Raw genomic sequence first — 20,803 nt, forward strand, 5'->3', positions numbered from 1 at the left:
AGTCACTGCCTGCCATTCTGAAAAGGTCCCGTTTATTCCCACTCTTTACTTCCTGTCTGCCAACCAATTCTCTATCGACATCAATACCATACCCCCAATACCGTGTGCTTTAAGTTTGCACACTAATCTCCTGTGTGGGAGCTTGTCAAAAGCCTTTTGAAAATCCAAATATACCACATCCACTGGTTCTCCCCTATCCACTCTACTAGTTACATCCTCAAAAAATTCTATGAGATTTGTCAGACATGATTTTCCTTTAACAAATCAATGCTGACTTTGTCCGATAATTTCATTGCTTTCCGAATGTGCTGTTATCACATCTTTGATAACTGACTCTAGCATTTTCCCCACCACTGATGTCAGGCTTACCAGTCTATAATTTCCTGGTTTCTCTCTCCCTCCTTTTTTAAAAAGCAGGGTTACATTAGCCACCCTCCAATCCTCAGGAACTAATCCAGAATCTAAAGACATTTGAAAAATTATCACTAATGCATCCACTATTTCTTGGGCTCCTTCCTTAAGCACTCTGGGATGCAGACCATCTGGCCCTGGGGATTTATCTGACTTTAATCCCTTCAATTTACCTAACACCACTTCCCTACTAACATGTATTTCCCTCAGTTCCTCCATCTCACTAGACCCTCGGACCCCTACTATTTCTGAAAGATTATTTATGTCCTCTTTAGTGAAGACAGAACTAAAGTAGTTATTCAGTTGGTCTGCCATGTCCTTGTTCTCCATGATCAATTCACCTGTTTCTGACTGTAAGGGACCTACATTTGTCTTAACCAATCTTTTTCTTTTCACATATCTATAAAAGCTTTTACAGATAGTTCTTATGTTCCCTGCCAGCTTTCTCTCATAATCTTTTTCCCCTTTCCTAATTAAGCCCTTTGTCCTCCTTTGCTGGACTCTGAATTTCTCCCAGTCCTCAGGTGTGCCACTTTTTCTGGCTAATTTGTATGTTTCTTCTTTGAAATTGATACTATCCCTAATTTCCCTTGTCAGCCACAGGTGCACTACCTTCCTTGATTTATTCTTTTGCCAAACTGGGATGAACAATTGTTGTAGTTCATCCATGCGATCTTTAAGTGCTTGCCATTGCATATCCACCGTCAACCCTTTAAGTATCAGTTGCCAGTCTATCTTAGCTAATTCATGTCTCATACCTTCAAAGTTACCCTTCTTTAAGTTCAGAACCTTTGTTACTGAATTAACTATGTCACTCTCCATCTTAATGAAGAATTCCACCATATTATGGTCACTCTTACCCAAGGGGCCTCGCACCACAAGATTGCTAACTAATCCCTCCTCATTGCTCAATACCCAGTCTAGAATGGCCTGCTCTCTAGTTGGTTCCTCGACATGTTGGTTCAGAAAACTATCCCGCATACATTCCAAGAAATCCTCTTCCTCAGCACCCTTACCAATTTGGTTCACCCAATCTATATGTATATTGAAGTCACCCATTAGAACTGCTGTTCCTTTATTGCACACATTTCTAATTTCCTGCTTAATGCCATCCCCAATCTCACTACTACTGTTAGGTGGCCTGTACACAACTCCCACCAGCATTTTCTGCCCCTTAGTGTTATGCAGCTCTACCCATATTGATTCCACATCCTCCCGGCTAATATCCTTCCTTTCTATTGTGTTAATCTCCTCTCTAACCAGCAATGCCACCCCACCTCCTTTTCTTTCAAGGTCTATCCCTCCTGAATATTGAATATCCCCGAATGTTGAGCTCCCATTCTTGGTCACCCTGGAGCCATGTCTCTGTGATCCCAACTATATCATATTCATTAATAACTATCTGCACATTCAATTCATCCACCTTGTTATGAATGCTCCTTGCATTGACGCACAAAGCCTTCAGGCTTGCTTTTACAACACTCTTAGCCCTTATACAATTATGCTGAGAAGTGGCCCTTTTTGATTTTTGCCCTAGATTTGCTGGCCTGCCACTTTTACTTTTCACCTTACTACTTTTTGCTTCTACCCTCATTTTACACCCCTCTGTCTCTCTGCACTTGTTCCCATCCCCCTGCCACATTAGTTTAAATCGTCCTGAACAACAGTAGCAAATGCTCCCCCTAGGACATTGGTTCCAGTCCAGCCCAGGTGCAGACCGTCCTGTTTGTACCGGTCCCACCTCCTCCAGAACTGGTTCCAATGCCCCAGAAATTTGAATCCCTCCCGTTGCACCATTTTTCAAGCCACGTATAGTGGACAGCTGTGATCCCAAATCTTACATACATTTCTGAAACCCTAAACACCTAACACCATGCACCTCAAGCCAACAGAAAAATCTGCCACATCAGGAATACTCTGCAGTTCTAGTCACCCTTCTTTGGGAAGGACATGAAATACTGGAGAGGGTGCAAAGGATGTTGGCTTGGATGGAGCAATTCATTTAGGCTATAAATCTTTGTCATAGATATACTTAAATACTAAAGCAAATCATAAATCTAAAATATTAATTATTTGTCTCTCCACAAAAATTGCTCAGTATTTTCAACATTTTGTATTTACTTCAAGATATCCAAAATGTACAATATTTTGCACCAGAAATAATACTTGATTTTTTTTTACATGAAAATTGTTACAAACATCAGGAACCAAAAATTCACATATGTATAAAAATATAGAAGTGTCATCTTATTCCTCATTTTGATAGTATTCTTGGAGTAATACATTTACCAGCATATTATTAGGGTAAAAAGTACACAGCTATTCTACTTTCCAAATAGCAATCTTCCCATCTTCCCTGCCGGCTCCACTCAGAACATATCTGTTTTCAGCAGAGCACAATGCTCGAACCATGTCCACGTGAGCCACCAGTTCTTTCTCCACACAGTATTTGTCTGCATCTATCACATATATTTTCCCTTTGACTTTGTCCAATCCTTTGCTTCCAATCCAGATCTGAAAGAATATTTAAAAATAGTATCAGCCAACCACAGTCTTTCAAATACATATAAACTTTGCCACTTGAAAATAATGTTTAAATTCTACCCTGGGTTTCCTTTGAGTGCTCTGGTTTTCTTTCCCATCCTAAACATGTGCTGGCTATTGTAAATGACTCCTTGGTTTAGGTTCATGGTAGGAAGAATCATATGGAATTTGAAGGGTGGGATGGGATACAGGCTGTGTGTTGTGGGACCATATGGGGAGGGGATGATAGGCTCATAGAAACAGGCAGGAGAAGGGATGGGAAAGGGGAAATGAAGGAAGAGGAAAATTAGGTGGCAAAATGAGTGTGTGTGTAAGAGCAGAATACCACAGGTTGTGGGTTACCTAAAATAGGAAAATTGAATGTTCAAACTTTGCTGCAGTTTCCAACATCCGCAGTCTCCTGATTCCATAAGGAAATGGAAGGTCAATGATCATTCTTGTGTTTTGATTAAATGGAGAGCCATTTCTTGAAACACTGTAATTGTATATATGAGATATTCCAGGGACGATGTGACGGGACAGTGAAAGCAGGAGATGAATGTTGGATGTGAATGATTGGTAATTCTGTGCATGGTATCAAAATTGTGGATGGTGAGGAAGAATGTCCGAGACTTTGCAGCAAGACATAGATCAAGTGGAAAGCTGGGTAGGGCATTGGTAGATGGAAGTGTAATACAGACCAGTTTGAGGTGATGGATTTTGAGGAGTCAATAAAGAGTAAGACGTAAGTAGTAAAAGGTAGGGCACTAAGGACTGTTGGTAAACAGGGAGTCCTTGAGGTTCAAGTACACAGTTTCCTGAAAATGGTAACACAGAATAATAATTACAATCAGGTTTATTACTACTGACATACGTCATGATATTTGTTGTTTTGTATAAGCAGTACAGTGTGATAGATTGGTGATATGCTCACATATGACATGCTCACCTTCATATGTCAAGGCATAGGATATAAAAGTTAGTGTGTTATTTCAGAAAACCCATAGTATTTACAAATTGCCAAGCATATGCTGCTTGCTGAATTTAAGGGTAAATGAATTCACCCTAGCAAATCAATTTAATCAAAAGGTTTTAAAACGCAAACGACAGGAATTCTGCAGATGCTGGAAATTCAAGCAACACACATCAAAGTTGCTGGTGAACGCAGCAGGCCAGGCAGCATCTCTAGGAAGAGGTACAGTTGACGTTTCAGGCCGAGACCCTTCTCTCGGCCTGAAATATCGACTGTACCTCTTCCTAGAGATGCTGCCTGGCCCACTGTGTTCACCAGCAACTTTGATGTGTGTCAGTTGAATCAAAAGGTTTAGTTACTTTGCTGATACAAACGACTCATTGGGAGACTCTGCTAAAATCACGTCAACCAGCTGAGAAAAAAAACAGCACCAATATGACGTAGAAGATATTTACAATATATGGAGTTACTTACTAGCAAGACATAGAGGATTTCAGACCAAGTGCTGATAAATGGGATTAGTATATGTGGGAAAATAACAGTAAGTGAGGAAAGTGAGCCAGAGGGCCTGTTGCTGGGCTGAACGATTCTAGGATTATAAGAAGTTGAAGAACAGTGCTGTGATTGTTAATGCGAACCTGTTCATCACCTCCTTAGAGAATAAAGCTTTATACTGTACATTTGAATTAGTAAATATTTGACATTTAAGCCATGATATTACCTGCTTTTTAACAAATATCATGCAATTAACACTGCTACAATCTTGAAGCTGAATCTTTTGCCAGGGTTTTAACAGATTTTCCATATCCCAAAAATAAACTTCTCCTTTATCAGCACATCCAGCCACGAGTTGATTTTTCTAAAAAGACATGAAAAGATATCTGAGACAATGATATAACTTCTGCTTATTAAGTCACTAATTCAAAAGAAGACTGTGCTACCAACCCTAAAGCTGAATCATGTGTTTACATGCATCACTTCCCAACAAGCTGACTGGCTGATTAAATGAAGTACTTTTCTCATGAATTCATTAGTTATTGCAAATACCTTACATTGTTTAGTACTTTTTAATGAAAAGTTTAACCTCACTGGCAGTGCTTTCTTGAAAGCCAGTATTATTTGCAGTCAGCCCCTACTTTACAGGTAGGTGTGGCTGCATTCCTAGAAAATGGTCCGCATTCCGATTTTCTGCAGTTCATCAAGAAATGCAAGTTGAAAAATTTGTTTCAATTTATTTATTTTTTTCCACATACATTTCCTAAGAGCAAATTTTTATTCTATATCCCAGACTTTTTGGTAATAACAGGTAAAATCCGTAAGGGAAATATTCCATCATCCCAGCTGTTGTAATGCTGGGATTGCCCATAGATTTTTCTTACGTTATCAAATACTGATTTCTAATGATTCATGGAATATTCATCCATGTGCAAATTACTTTATAAAGGCAAATCACAGAGGAAAAATTAAGAAAATAGCTACCAGACTGATAGAAAAGATAATTAGAAGCAAAGACAAAGTTTGGTCAATGAATTGAGCTTTAAGAAATATTTGATGCCAGAGTAGTGGGTTTAAGAAGAGAATAAAAGAATGTGGAATTACATAGTTGAAGGGATACTTCCATCGAATAAGAGAATCTGGGCCAAAAATCAGAGAATTTGGGTTCATGCTTGCAGGAGCTTCATGCAAGAATATGGGAATAAACCAGTATTTCCCAAAATGGACATTATTGCCAGCCTGGGGGCAGTGGGAACAATAAAGATAACGGAACAGTAGGGAGGTGCATGGAAGCAAGGGGGGCAGCTGAGGGATTATATTTGTAATTTTAAAAATGAATTACTTCTTACAAGCATTTGCTTCTCAGTGCCTCATAATTAATTACAATGATCATGTAATCACTGTAGGAGCTATATATCTATTTTCCGTCTGTCTGTATTGTATTTTGTGTTGCATGCTCCATTATGGGTCACAGTAATTTGTCACATGGGTCAGGGTGAGGTAGAAGCAAATAAGTATAGCTACATATTCCTTTGTCCTAGTTAGATAGTTTAGTTTGGTTAGAGGAAGCCAAAGACAAGGACGATAGATTTTGTTGACTACTTAATTATGCTAATTTGAATACTAATTACTCTTATTCCACTATATCACTAATTTAATTTCATTAATTTCTAATATCGATATAAAATCATTCAACTTTGCTGGTTTCATATTAAAGTACTAATGAGGCACTATGAACCTATGTCACATCCAACAGGTCAAAGAGCTCATGGGGACATTCACTTACAACCTGGATACATGCTTTTTTCAGATGATAGAGGTCAATACAGTATTATTGATATGATGTGGAAGCAAAATGAAATTATAACCTTATTGGCATAACAACAATGCCTGAAAAAGCAATGCAAATCTTCAATGGTGATCCATGCAGTATCATGGATCCATGAAGGTTTTCGAAAACAGTGTTGAAGGCAAGACACACAGCCATAGTGACTGCCTCTATTTCCTTGAACAGTACACTAGGGGTCACTCTATAGAACTTGTCAGAGGTTGCCAGCATGTTGACCCCAAAGAAAGATGTGCAAAAGCTAAAGCTTTACGACAGGAATGTTTTGGTAACAAACATAAAATTGCATCCATCTACATGTAAAAAACTCTTTCTTAGGTACCTATCAAATTTGAAGACAGGAAAGGTCTTCAAGACCACAGTTTTTTTCTTCGAGGCTATTGCAATGCCATGGAAGATGTGCCATACATGTGTGAGCTGGACATGCCTGCCAATATGTCAATGTCATAAAAAAATTTGCCTATATGGAATAAATGGAGAACAGTGGTCTATAATCTGTAAGAAAGGCATAACCTTAAGGCTACTTTCACTGACATTGTTGATTTTATTGAAAAGCATGTAGGGATTGCTACACCTGGTATTTGGGAATATACAGAATGTTAAATCACCTGCAATAAGCAAAGGTGTGAACGAAACCAAGTCACAACTTTGTTCTAAGGCTAACTGAAGCAGTTTTCCCACTACTGACGCCACAATGAGAAGTAAAATTAAAACTGAACCTGGAAGAAATGGAAGGGAAATGATCTTGTCAGCCAAAGGGGTTTGGCTGATCTGCGAGGTGAAACACACATTGGATTTGTGCATTCAGCTGGAGAAAAGGGCTCACAGTGAGAAGATGGTCTTCCTAAAGGAAAATGGTGTCTGCTTTCACAAACAGAAGAAAATCTGCACGATTGAAATCCAAGCAACACACTCAAAATGCTGAGGGAACTCAGCAGGCCAGGCAGCATCTATGGAAAAGAGTCAACAATCGATGTTTCAGGCCCAGACCCTTCATCAGGACTGGAAAGGAGGAGGAGAAGTCAGAGTAAGGAGGAGGGCAGGGGAGGAAGAAGTAAAAGATGGTAGGAGATAGGTGGAACCAAGAGAGAGGGAAGGGTGAAGTAAAGAGTGGGAAGTTGATTGGTGAAAGAGATAAAGGGCTGGAGAAGGGGGGAATGTGATAGGTGAGAACAGCAGACCATGGAAGAAAGGGAAGGAGAAAGAACATCAGAGGGAGGTGATGGGCAGGTAAGGATATGAGGTGAGAGAAGGGAACAGAAATAGGGAATGCTGAAGGAAGGAGGGTGGGACAATTACCAGAAGTTAGAGAAACCACTGTCCATGCCATCAAGTTGGAGGCCACCCAGATGGAATACAAGGTAACACACACAAAATGCCAGAGGAACTGAGCAGGTCAGGCAACATCTACGGAAAAAAGTACAGCCAATATTTTGAGCCGAGACCCTGCAGCAGGTCTGTAGAAAAAAAAGATGAGGAGTAGAACATAAGGTGTTGCTCCTCCAACCTGAGCATGGCTTCATCATGGCAGTAAAGGAAGCCATTGATTGACATGTCGGAATGGGAATGGGAGGTACTGATGGCATGAACATTGATTTCTCGAACATCCAGTAACTGCCCCCCTCTTCCTGTTTCCCTCTCTCACCTTACACCTTTACCTGCCCATCACCTCCCTTTGGGGTTCTTCCTCCTTCCCTTTCTTCCATGGTCTTCTATCTTCTTCCATCAGATTCTCCCCTTCTGCAGCCCTTTATCTCTTTCACCCATCAACTTTCCACTTTACTTCACCCCTTTCCCCTCTCCCACTTTCACCTATCACCTACCACCTTGTACTTCTTCCACCCCTCCTCCCATCTCCTTACTCTAATTTCTCCTCTTTTTTTCAGTCCTGACAAAGGGTTTCAGCCCAAAACATCGACTGTTTACTCTTTTCCAGCAATGCTGCCTGGCCTGCTGAGTTCCTCCAGCATTTGCATGTGTTGCTTTGGTGTCTGCTTGACTGTCGGCAAGGATAACGGGAAGCAACTTTCATGAAAGGTTTGCAGTGGCAAGCATACCAGCACACTTCACATTCACTCTAACAAAAAGGGTGTAGAATCAAAACAAGCCGTGAAAGAATCAGACAAAACAGTTATTAGTGCCTTGGTATCCAGAGGCCTTACAGGGGCTGATGATCATGACGGTAAACTTCCCATAATTCCAGTATGTTTAAGAAGGGTAATAAAACAATGGTTACTTATGCTTTCCAAGATCAAGGTAGTACAGCAGTTTTCTGCACAGTGGGCCTCATGAACAACCAGCTCAACCTCACCCGAAAAAGGACACACATTCTCTTATGTACCATTGATCAAAAGAAGGTAATGAGAAACTGTAATATTTCAGGACTGGAAGTCGCTGGCTTAGCTGATGAAAACTATTGTGAACTACCTAACATCTATACACAAGACAGTATGCCGGTCCATGGAGGGAACATTCAACATCAGAGGGATGCACCTCAGGGGTGTGTGCTTAGCCCACTGCTCTGCTCTCTATATACCCATGACTGTGTGGCTAGGCATAGCTCAAATCTATAAATTCGCTGATGATACAACCATTGTTGGTAAAATCTCAGGTGATGAGAGGGTGTACAGGAGTGAGATATGCCAACTAGTGAAGTGGTGTCGCAGCAACAAGCTGGCACTCAACGTCCATTATTAAGGATCTCCAGCACCCAGAGCATGCCCTTTTCTCACTGTTACCATCAAGTAGGAGATACAGAAGCCTGAAGGCACACACTCAGTGATTCAGGAACAGCTTCTTCCTCTCTGCTATCCGATTCCTAAATGGACATTGAACCCTTGGACACTACCTGGCTTTTTTTAATGTTTATTATTTTTTGCAGGATTTTAATCTATTCAATATACGTATACTGTATAAACTATACTGAATAAGATTTATTCATTTTTTTTAATGTATTGCATTGAACTTCTGCTTTAAGTTAACAAATTTCATGTCACATGCCAGTGATAACCTGATTCTGATCTCCAGAGATGGTCTCACCTGAAACATGTACATTTGCCAGAGCTTAATTCAGAAAATGAGCTGCTGATGGGGACAAATGTGCCTAAAGCACTGGAGCCATTGCAACTGATTCACAGTGTTAATGATAGACTTTATGTGATTAAAACATTGGGCTGGACTGTGAATGAACGACTGAAAGAGGACAATGGTGATGGGAGGGACTGTGCACAGCCTGAGCTGACAGGTAACAGGATCTCAATTTTGAACTTGGATAAACTTTGACAGCAGAAGTTCAAGGAAGACTTCTTTGAATGTAATCAGGATGAACGACCTGATCTTTCAAGGGAAGGCCACAAGTTCACGGAGCTGGTTGCGGATCCTGCAAAACTGGTCGATGGCCATTACTAGGTCAGTTTGCCTTTGAGAAAGAAGAGGATTAGCATGACAAACAACAGGAAGATTGTAGAACAATGTGCACTAAATCTAAGGAAAAGGTTTAAAAGAAGAATTTGTCATTTCTTATTGACAAAACAGCTTTCATGATGGATGTCATCCCCAAAGGTTACGCAAAAAGCGTGCCAGCAGAAGATCTGGAATGCAGTGATGGGGAAAGTCTGGTATATTCCACATCATGGTGTAGAGCACCCTAGAAAAGGGAAACTTTCTGTTGTGTTTGACTGTGGAGCAACTTTTCAAGATATATCTTATACAAGGACCAGACCTTACTAACTCACTGACTGCAGTCATAACCAGGCTCAGAAAAGAACCAGTGGTGATCATGGCAGGTACTGAATCAATATTTCAACAGGTTAAAGTACCAGCAGAAGATGCAGATCTGCTGAGGTTTCTCTGGTGACCTGTTAGTGACCTCAGCTTTGGAGCAACTTAATCACTGAGCTGTGCCAAATCCGCTCTTAAGAAATGCGCAGAAGATAATACAGAATAGTTCAGCTGCGAGATGGTGGAAAAGGTTTTGCATTGCTTCTATGTTGACAACTGCCTTGTGTCAGCATCTTTGGAGGAAGAAGCGGTGTCTCTCTATCATGACCTTGTATCCGTTTGTTCTAAAGACGGCCTTCAACTCTCAAAGTGGATAAACAACAGACATAGTGTACTAGCTGTGATAACAGAAGAGCAAAGAGTGAAAGACATGAAGGATTTGGATTAGAATCAAGATATACCTTCAGTGGAGTGATACTGGATGTGTAATACTGTGTTCAGTTTAATATTTTCTGGAGTTAATCCAACCTAAACCACTCACCAGAAGGGGATCTTCTCCACAGTTTGTTCTATCTATGATCCTTCTGGGATCTTGAGTCCACTGGTACTATTTGCTAAGATGATCATACAAGATCTAGGTAAGAAAGATCTTGGCTGGGATGAAATTATACCAATGTCAGTTGCTTATGAGTGGACAAGCCAGCTGCAAGAACTCTGGCAGCTGGAAGGCTTCAAGCTTGTTAAATGTTGGAAGCTCCTGGATTTTGGACAAGTTGCTGCTGCACAGTTCTACTACTTTATAGATGAAAGCAAAGATAGCTATGGAGCCGTGACCTACCTGTAAGGGGGTTTCGACTTTTATGTTGCTGCGGAGGCTAATTAAAATGGCCTCTTTGTTATGTTAATCTGGGGAATGCAGCTTTGTTGTGTTAAACACTGGGAAAGTTTGCGCTAGCAGCTTGTTTTTGTTTAGAGTGTGATAAGAGGTTGCTTTTAACCAATTGGGATAGTTGTTATGGTTTTGGTGTATTTGAAGATACTGTATGCGCGGGGTTTTGGGGCAGAAGGCGGGAGAGCGAGACAGAGGATGGAGGAGGTGCTGTGATGTCTGCTAACGGGGTCGGACCCCGAGGAGGGCAGAGTGGGGTACCTCACACAGCATCCACACAAACTAATTACCCAGTTTTGCGGGACCGAAGCTGTTTCCCTAGACGACAGCGAGCCAAGCAACTCTGAGAGTGGCCGGGGGGGCTACATACCTAAGGTTGCACAACACCTGCTCTCAGGAGCATAATGCATTTATCATGGGAAAATCTAGGGTAGCTTCATAGAAGTCAGTTTCCATCCTTCATATGGAGTTCACTGTTGCTACAATGGCAAGCCATAGGGACACATTGTGGAAGAAGGAGTTGCACATGCAGCTTCATGGCTCAGTTTTTTGGACTGACAGTACTTCTGTGCTGAAATACATCAAGAATGAAACCTCCAGGTTCCCAACCTTTTTTGCAAACAGAGTTTAGAATTCTTAAGGTCTCACAGGCATCACAATTGAGGTATGTAAACACTAGGACCTCAGTATCTTCTTCAGACTGAAAGGGAATGGCTTGTGAATCATAATTGTTTTAAGACCATAAGACAAAGGAGCAGAAGTCGGCCATTCGGCCTATCGCGTCTGCTCCGCCATTTTATCATGAGCTGATCCACTCTCCCATTTAGTCCCACTCCCCCGCCTTCTCACCATAACCTTTGATGCCCTGGCTACTCAGATACCTATCAATCTCTGCCTTAAATACACCCAATGACTTGGCCTCCACTGCCACCCGTGGCAACAAATTCCATAGATTCACCACCCTCTGACTAAAAAAATTTCTTCACATTTCTGTTCTGAATGGGCGACCTTCAATCCTTAAGTCATGCCCTCTCGTACTAGACTCCCCCATCATGGGAAACAACTTTGCCACATCCACTCTGTCCATGCCTTTTAACATTCGAAATGTTTCTATGAGGTCTCCCCTCATTCCTCTAAACTCCAAGGATAACAGTCCAAGAGCGGACAAACGTTCCTCATATGTTAACCCTCTCATTCCTGGAATCATTCTAGTAAATCTTCTCTGTACCCTCTCCAACGTCAGCACATCCTTTCTTAAATAAGGAGACCAAAACTGCCCACCGTACTCCAAGTGAGGTCTCACCAGCGCCTTATAGAGCCTCAACATCACATCCCTGCTCCTGCATCCCTATTCCTCGAGAAATGAATGCCAACATTGCATTCGCCTTCTTCACTACCGACTCAATCTGGAGGTTAACCTTAAGGGTATCCTGTATGAGGGCTCCCAAGTCCCGTTGCATCTCAGAACTTTGAATTCTTTCCTCATTTAAATAATAGTCTGCCCGTTTATTACTTCTGCCAAAGTGCATAACCATACACTTTCCAACATTGTACTTCATTTGCCACTTCTCTGCCCATTCTCCCAATCTATCCAAGTCTCTCTGCAGACTCTCCCTTTCCTCAGCACTACCGGCCCCTCCACCTATCTTTGTATCGTCAGCAAACTTAGCCACAAAGCCATCTATTCCATAATCCAAATCGTTGATGCACAATGTAAAAAGATGCGGACCCAACACAGACCCCTGTGGAACACCACTGGTAACTGGCAGTCAACCAGAATAGGATCCCTTTATTCCCACTCTCTGTTTCCTGCCAATCAGCCAACGCTCTATCCATGTATGTAACTTTCCCATAATTCCATGGGCTCTTATCTTGTTAAGTAGCCTCATGTGTGGCACCTTGTCAAAGGCCTTCTGAAAATCCAAATATACAACATCCACTGCATCTCCCTTGTCTAGCCTACTGGTAATTTCCTCAAAAAATTGTAATAGGTTTGTCAGGCAGTATTTTCCTTTAAGGAACCCATGCTGAGTTCTGCCTATCTTGTCATATGCCTCCAGGTACTCTGTAACCTCATCCTTGACAATCAACTCCAACAACTTCCCAACCACCGACGTCAAGCTAACAGGTCTATAATTTCATTTTTGCTTCCTTGCCCCCTTCTTAAATAGCGGAGTGACATTTGCAATCTTCCAGTCCACTGGAACCATGCCGGAATCTATCGACTTTTGAAAGATCATCGCTAATGCCTCCGCAATCTCCACAGCTACTTCCTTCAGTACACGTGGGTGCATTCCATCTGGTCCAGGAGATTTATCTATCTTTAGACTATTCAGCTTCCTGAGTACTTTCTCTGTTGTAATTGTGACTGCACACACTTCTCTTCCCTGCCACCCTTGAGTGTCGGGTATATTGCTGATGTCTTCCTCAGTGAAGACTGATGCAAAATACTCGTTCAGTTCCTCTGCCATCTCCTTATCTCCCATTACAATTTCGCCAGCATCATTTTCTATCGGTCCTATATCTACTCTCACCTGTCTTTTACTCTTTATATACTTGAAAAAGCTTTTAGTATCCTCTTTGATATTATTTGCTAGCTTCCTTTCATAGTTAATCTTTTCCCTTTTAATGACCTGCTTAGTTTCCTTTTGTAAGGTTTTAAAAACTTCCCAATCCTCTATCTTCCCACTAATTTTTGCTTCCTTGTATGCCCTCTCCTTTGCTTTAATTTTGGCTTTGACTTCTCTTGTCAACCACGGTTGTATCCTTCTTCCATTCGAAAATTTCTTCTTTTTTGGAATATATCTGTCTTGCACCTTCCTCACTTCTCGCATAAACTCCAGCCACTGCTGCTCTGCTGTCTTTCCCGCCAGTGTCCCTTTCCAGTCAACTTTGGCCAGTTCCTCTCTCATGCCACTGTAATTTCCTTTACTCCACTGAATTACCGACACATCAGATTTCGGCTTCCACAGTGAACTCAATCATGTTATGATCACTGCCTCCTAAGGGTTCCTTCACCTCAATCTCTCTAATCACCTCCGGTTCATTACACAATACCCAATCCAGTACAGCCGATCCCCTAGTGGGCTCAACAAGCTTTTCTAAAAAGCCATCTCGCAGACATTCTACAAATTCTCTTTCTTGAGATCCAGTGCCGACCTGATTTTCCCAATCTACTCGCATGTTAAAATCCCCCACAATTATCATAACACTGCCCTTCTGACAAGCCTTTTGTATTTCCTGTTGTAATTTGTAGTCCACATCCCTGCAGCTGTTTGGAGGCCTATAAACAACTGCCATCAGGGTCCTTTTACCCCTACAATTTCTTAGCTCAACCCATAAAGATTCTGCAGCTTCCAATCCTATGTCACCTCTTTCTAATGATTTAATATCATTTCTTACCAATAAAGCCACGCCTCCCCCTCTGCCTACCTTCCTATCCTTCCGATAGGAAGAACTTGGAGAACTTCTGCTAGATGATGGAAGTCAAGAGAAGTGTTACAATGAATGCTGTGTAGGCTTGAAAGGAGATGGACATGGTAACACATATAATCTATCACTTCTCGTCTTGGACCCATTTGAGGAAGACAGTGCCCTGGATGCTGAGATTTAAGAACCTGCTTGTTTCTTAGTCAGAAGAGGAAGCAATTGAACATTGCACTTGCTCAGTACGACCTAAATGAAGAGATGAAAGAATACAAGAGTAGTCATTGGACAGAGAGATTGAAAAGGCCAAATGTCAGATTTGCTAAGGTTGTCCTTCAGTGCAACAGCTCAAATGAGAGGCTACAATGGAGATCATCCGTTTATGCCAAAGAAGGTGATTTCCAGATGAATTCTCAAGTTTGCAAGGGGAAGAAACTGAGAAAAGGAACGGTCATATTTTTAAGCTCAATCCAGTACAAAGATGGTGGCTTGAGAGCTGGTAGACGGTTTAGTAAGGCAGCCATGCCTGAAGAATGTAAACATCCTGTTATACTGGCAAAGGATCTCCATATCTCAGACATCATTGTGAGGCATGAACATCATGAGGTGGGACATGGTTCCGCCAAAAGTACTGGATTCCTGGTGCTAATACAGCTATAAGAAAAGCCCTGTTGAAGTGTTCTTTGTTAATGCATTTTGAGGCAAGACAAGGACAGGTTCGTGAACTGCGGTCTGATCATGTGACAAGCTTTGTTGGAGCTGAGCACGAGCTGAGAGAAGCCATTGAGAAATGGAACCATCCACGAATCAATGATGTTCTGTACTTAATCCGGAGACGGACAAAGAGTCTATAGAAGTGAGGCAAAGCAGCATCAACTTCATGGACTCTATACCGATTACAGAGGAAGGAATTGTTTGCTGTCCTGAGGCAAATTAGAGTGGATAAATCCCCAGGGGTGACAAGGTGTTCCCTCAGACCCTGCAGGAGGCAAGTGCAAAAATTTCTGGGGCCCTAACAGAGATATTTAAATCATTCTTAGCGACAGGTGAAGAACCAGAGGATTGATGGATAGCAAATGTTTTACAGGCCAGTGAACCTGACATCAGTGATGGGAAAGTTATTGGAAGGTATTCTAAGGGACTGGATATATGAGTATTTAGATAGACATGGACTGATTAAGAATAGTCAGCATGGCTTCATGTGTGATAGGTCATGTCCAACCAATCTTTTAGAGTTTTTCGAGAAAGTTGCCAGGAAAGTTGATGAAGGCAAGGCAATGGATGTAATCTATATGTACTTTAGCAAGGCATTTGACAAGGTCCAGCATGGGAGGTTGGTTAAGAAGGTTCAGTCGCTCAGCATTCAAGATGAAGTAGGAAATTAGACTACACTTTGGCTTTGTGGGAGAAGTCAGAGAGTGGTAGTAGATGGTTGCCTCTCTGAATGGAGGCATGACTAGTGGAGTGCTGCAGGGAACAATGCTGGATCCATTGTTGTTTGTCATCTATATAAACGATCTGTATAATAATGTTATTAACTGGATCAGCAACTTTGTGGATGACACCAGGATTGGGGATATATTGGACAGCAAAAAGGGTTATCATGGCATGCAGCAGGATATGGACTAGCTGGAAAAATGGCAGATGGAATTTAATACAGACAAATGTGAGGTGTTCCACTTTGATAGAGCCAACCAGGGTAGGGCTTATACAGTACAGTACGGCACTGAAGAGTGCAGTAGAACAAAGGATCTGGGAATTCAGGTCCATAATTTATTGCAAGTGGCATTACAAGTAGAGAGAGTCATAAGGAAAGCTTTTAGCACAGTGGCCTTCATAAATCAAGGTACTGAGTACAGAAGATGGGATGTTATGTTGAAGTTGTACAAGGCATTGCTGAGGCCTAATTTGGAGTATTGTGTGCAGTTTTGATTACCTATTTGCAGGAAAGATGAAAATAAGGTTGAAAGAGTACAAAAAAAAATTGTAAGGATGTTGCCGGTAGTGGCAGACCTGAGTTATAAGGAAAGATTGAATAGGTTAGGACTTTATTCCTTAGAATGTAGAGGACTGAGGGAAGATTTGAAAGAGGTATACAAAATTATGAAGGGTATAGATAAGATAAACGCAAGCAGGCTTTTTCCACTGAGGTTGGGTGGGACTACAACTAGAGGTGAAAGAGGAAAAGTTTAAGGGGAACATGAGGGGAAACCTCTTCACTCAAAGGATCATGAGAGTGTGGTACAAACTGCCAGTGCAAGAGATGCATGCGAGTTCAATTTCAATGTATAAGAAAAGTCTGGATAGGTCCATGGATGGTAGAGTTATGCAAGGCTATGGTCTCGCTGCAGATCAATGGGAGTAGACAGTTTAAATGGTTTGGAATGGACTAGTTGGGACAAAGGGCCTGTTTCTGTGCTGTACTCATCTATGACTCCATGAACCTACCCCTATGGTCCTTCTCATCAATTATAAGTATATTGTTTTAGATACTGTTGAGGGGGATGATCTATCATGGGGAGCCACAGCTAATCGGTCTTTGGCACTGAGCCTAGCACTGTGGCTCAGAAGAGAAGGGAGGTGAAGAGAAGGGAGGTGAAGAAAACTACAGTGCTGTCAGAAGAGTCCATGGATAGAGGAATAGAGGTGAGATTCTGTGGACGCGATAGGACACAGCCGGATAGTATGTTGCCTCCCGAGTGCCAGGGTCAGGGACATCTCACATCAGCATTTTAAAGCAGGAGGGTGAGCAGTCAGAAGTCTTGATACATATTGACACCAATGACATAGGTAGGAAATGCGAGGAGGTCCTTAGGGAGCTAGGTAGAAAGCTGAAAAGCAGGACCACCAGGGTAGTAACCTCTGGATTACTGCTTGTGCCATATGACAGCGAGGGTAACAATTGGTACATTTGGCAGATAAATGCGTGGCTGAGGAACTGGTGCAGGGGGCAGGCATTCAGATTTCTGGATTACTGGGATCTCTTCTGGGGAAGGTATGACCTGTTTAAAACAAAAGGGGGGAAAGGGGGATCGATTACACCTGAACCCAAGGGGGACCAATATGCTTGTGGGCAGATTTGCTAGAGCTGCTCGGGAGGGTTTAAACTATTTTGGCAGGGGGATGGGAACCTTAGTGATAGGGCTGAGGATAGGGCAGTTGGTTTACAAACAGAGGCGGTGTGCAGTGAGACTGCTAGCAAGTACAGGCTAGTGATAGGGCAAAATTGCAGTCAACAGGATGAACTGAAATGTAAAATGGGGACAAAATTGAAAAAGGTGATGAATATAATACTGAAGGTGTTCTATTTGAATGCATGCTGTATACGAAGTCAGCTAGATGAACTTGTAGCACAGTTAGAGATTGGCAGGTATGACGTTGTGCGCAACACTGAGTTGTGGCAGAAAGAAGATTACAGCTAGAAGCTTAACATCCAAGGATACACATTGTATTTAAGGGACAGGCAGGTAGACAGAGGGGATGGGGCGGCTCTGTTGGTAAAAAATGAAATCAAATCCTCAGAAAGAGGTAACATAAGATCAGAAGGTGCAGAATCCTTGTGGGTAGAGGTAAGTAAGAAACTGCAAGGATGAGAAGACCCTGATAGAAATTTATCCACACCTCTGAATTGTAACAAATTACAACAGGAGACAGAAAAGGCACATCAAAAGGGCAATGATACAATAGTCATGGGTGATTTCAATGTGCAGGAAGAATGGGAAAATCGGGCTGGTGCTAGATCCCAGGAGGAGTATTTATAGAATGCCTACAAGATGGCTTTTTAGAGCAGCTCATGGTGGAGGCCACTGGGATTAGCTATTCTGGATTGGGTGTTGTACAATGAACTGGAATTGATTAGAGCGCTTAAGATAAAAGAACCCTGAGGGGAAGGTAATCATAATATGATAAAATTAATCCAGCAATTTGAGAGGGAGGAGCTAAAGTCAATTGCGTAAGTATTACAGTGGAGTAAAGGAAATTACAGAGGTACAGGTACAGCTGGCCAAAGTTCATTGGAAGCAGACATCAGCAGGGATGGCGGCAGAGTAGCAATTTCTGGTATTTCTGGGAGCAATTTGGAAGGTGCAGGATAGATATATCCAAAAGAAGTAGTAGTGTTTCTAAAGGCTTACAGGGGAAGTCAGAGCCAACATAAAAGCAAAAGAGAGGCCATATAACAGAGCAAAAAAATTAGTGGGAAATTAATGGATTAAAAACCAATAGACGTCAACTAAAAAAGTCATAAAGGAGGGAAAAGATGGAATACAAAGATAAGCTAGCCAAAATATTGAAGGGTATACTAAAGGTTTCTTCAGATTTATAAAGAGTAAAAGACAGGCAAGAGTAAATATCAGACCACTGAAAAATGATGTGGAAAGGTAGAAATGGGGGATAGAGAAATGGCAGACAGACTAAGTATTTTGCATCAGTGTTCACTGTGGAAGACACTAGCAGGGAGTGTCAGAGCGCAGAACTGACTGCAGTTGCCATTACTAAGGAGAAGGTGCTTTTGAAACCAAAAGGTCTGAAGGTAGATAAATCACCTGACCAGATGGAACACCCCAGAGTTTTGAAAGAGGTGCAGAAGCGATTGTAGAGGCATTAGTAATGATCTTTCAAGAATCAACAGATTCTGGAATGGTTCTGGAGGACTAAAAAAATTGCAAATGTCACTCCACTCTTTAAGAATGGACAGAGGTAGAAGGAAGGAAATTATAGGCCAGTTAGTTAATCTGACTTCAGTGGTTGGGAAGATGTTGGAGTTGATTAAGGGTACGGTTTCGGGGTACTTGGAGGCACATGATAAAATAAGCCGAAGTCAATCAACATGGTTTCCTTAAGGGAAAATCTTGCAATTCTTTGAAGAAATAACAAGCAGGATAGACAAAGGAAAATCAGTAGATGCTGTGTACTTGGATTTTCAGAAGGCCTTTGACAAGGTGTCACACATATGGCTGCTTAACAAGTTAAGAACCCGTGGTATTATATGAAAGATACTGGCATAGATAGAGTATGGGTTGACTGGCAGGATGCATAGACTGGGAATAAAGAGGGCCTTTTCTGCTTATCCGCAAGGTTCAGTGTTGGGACAGCTTCTTTTCGTGTTATACTTCAATGATTTGGATGGAAATTGATGGCTTTGTGGACAAGTTTGCAGATGATACAAAGATAGGTGGAGGGGCAAGTAGCATTGAGGAAACAAGAAAAGCTGCAGAAGGACTTGGACAGATTAGGAGAATGGGCAAAGAAGTGACAGATGGAATATAGTGTCGGGAAGTGTATGGTCATGTACTTTGGTAGAAGAAATAAAAGCATAGACTATTTTCTAAATATCGAGAAATCTATCAAATGTCGAAAGGCCTCAACAGAGTGGATGGAGAGGTTGATAGATTCTTGATTAGCCAGGGCATGAAGGGTTACAAGGAAAAAACAGAAGATTAGGGCTTAGAGAAAAATGAATCAGCCATGATGAAATGGCATAATTCTTGTGTCTTATGGTCTAATGAGGAACAAACAGGAAGATTAGAGGAAGAATTATTCTTGCTACAGAATGATTTTGAGCTGAAGCCGATGTTCAAAAAAATCATATCAAGATTTTCGGTTGCAGAAAGAAATCTCTGAATGCTGTACTGCACTGTGGAAAATGTTAAGATGTTCTTCATTGCCTTTCCAGCATATTTAGCGGAGTGCGGTTTCAAAGCAGTTGCCCAACTTCTTTCAAAACAAAGAAAAAGACAGCAAATTACTGAACCATGGCGATCTGAGACTTCTTTCTGAGTAACATTCAGCCTGATGTAGAGAACAGGGGTGCAGTGCTAGCCGGAGTGCGTCCGGCACCTCTAAGAAAAAAGCCAAAATAAACAAGCTAATTAATTAGGTGCCGCCCAGGGTGATTTGAGTATCTCAAAAACTGCTGATCTCCTGGGATTTTTACGCACAACAGACTCTGGAGTTTACAGAGAATGGTGCCAAAAACAAAAAAAAATCCAGCGAGTGGATTTAACAAGATGTTTTTGCTCACAGAACAGCCACTTGTTGGATGTTTTTTTGTTTTTGGCACCATTCTTTGTAAACTCCGGAGTCTGTTGTGCGTAAAAATCCCAGGAGATCAGCAGTTTCTGAGATACTCAAATCACCCTGAGTGGCACCTAATTGATTAGCTTGTTTATTTCAGCTTTTTTCTTAAAAGAAGTGCCGGACACGCTCCGGCTAGCACTGCACCCCTGGTAGAGAAGCAGATAATCCTGCACCAAGCCCATCCATCTCATTGGTGAAAAAGCAATGAAGTAGTGAATAGTTGGACTACTAATGTACACTCTAAAATCGTTGATGAAAATTGTTTTTATTGTAATTAAATAAATACTTTTATTTATAGTTTCAAACAGATTTGAATAAATTTTGTAATTATTTGTCATTGCTTTGAATTTGTAGTTCCTATTTCCTTTCAGTGTGCTTCGTAAATGAAAATTCATTATAGGGAACCATGGGAATAGATAGATATAATAAGGAAAATTAGTAT

General features: G+C 41.5%; 1 protein-coding gene across 5 annotated transcripts in view; it reads right to left on the reverse strand.

The window, feature by feature from the left end:
• Positions 1–2,511: 2,511 nt before the first annotated feature.
• dennd3a (DENN/MADD domain containing 3a) overlaps positions 2,512–20,803 on the reverse strand; it is a 150,111-nt gene continuing 131,819 nt past the window's right edge. For all 5 annotated transcript variants that reach the window (XM_063058629.1, XM_063058622.1, XM_063058601.1 and 2 more), the window contains 2 exons: positions 4,629–4,766; positions 2,512–2,925 (listed from right to left, as the gene is read on the reverse strand). In XM_063058629.1, the coding sequence (XP_062914699.1) occupies positions 2,731–2,925; positions 4,629–4,766 (333 nt within the window). In that variant the 3' untranslated portion in view covers positions 2,512–2,730. The remainder of the gene's footprint in view (positions 2,926–4,628; positions 4,767–20,803) is intronic.

This window comes from Mobula hypostoma, chromosome 1, assembly GCF_963921235.1.
Source record: "Mobula hypostoma chromosome 1, sMobHyp1.1, whole genome shotgun sequence".
In the NCBI taxonomy this organism is placed as follows: domain Eukaryota; kingdom Metazoa; phylum Chordata; class Chondrichthyes; order Myliobatiformes; family Myliobatidae; genus Mobula; species Mobula hypostoma.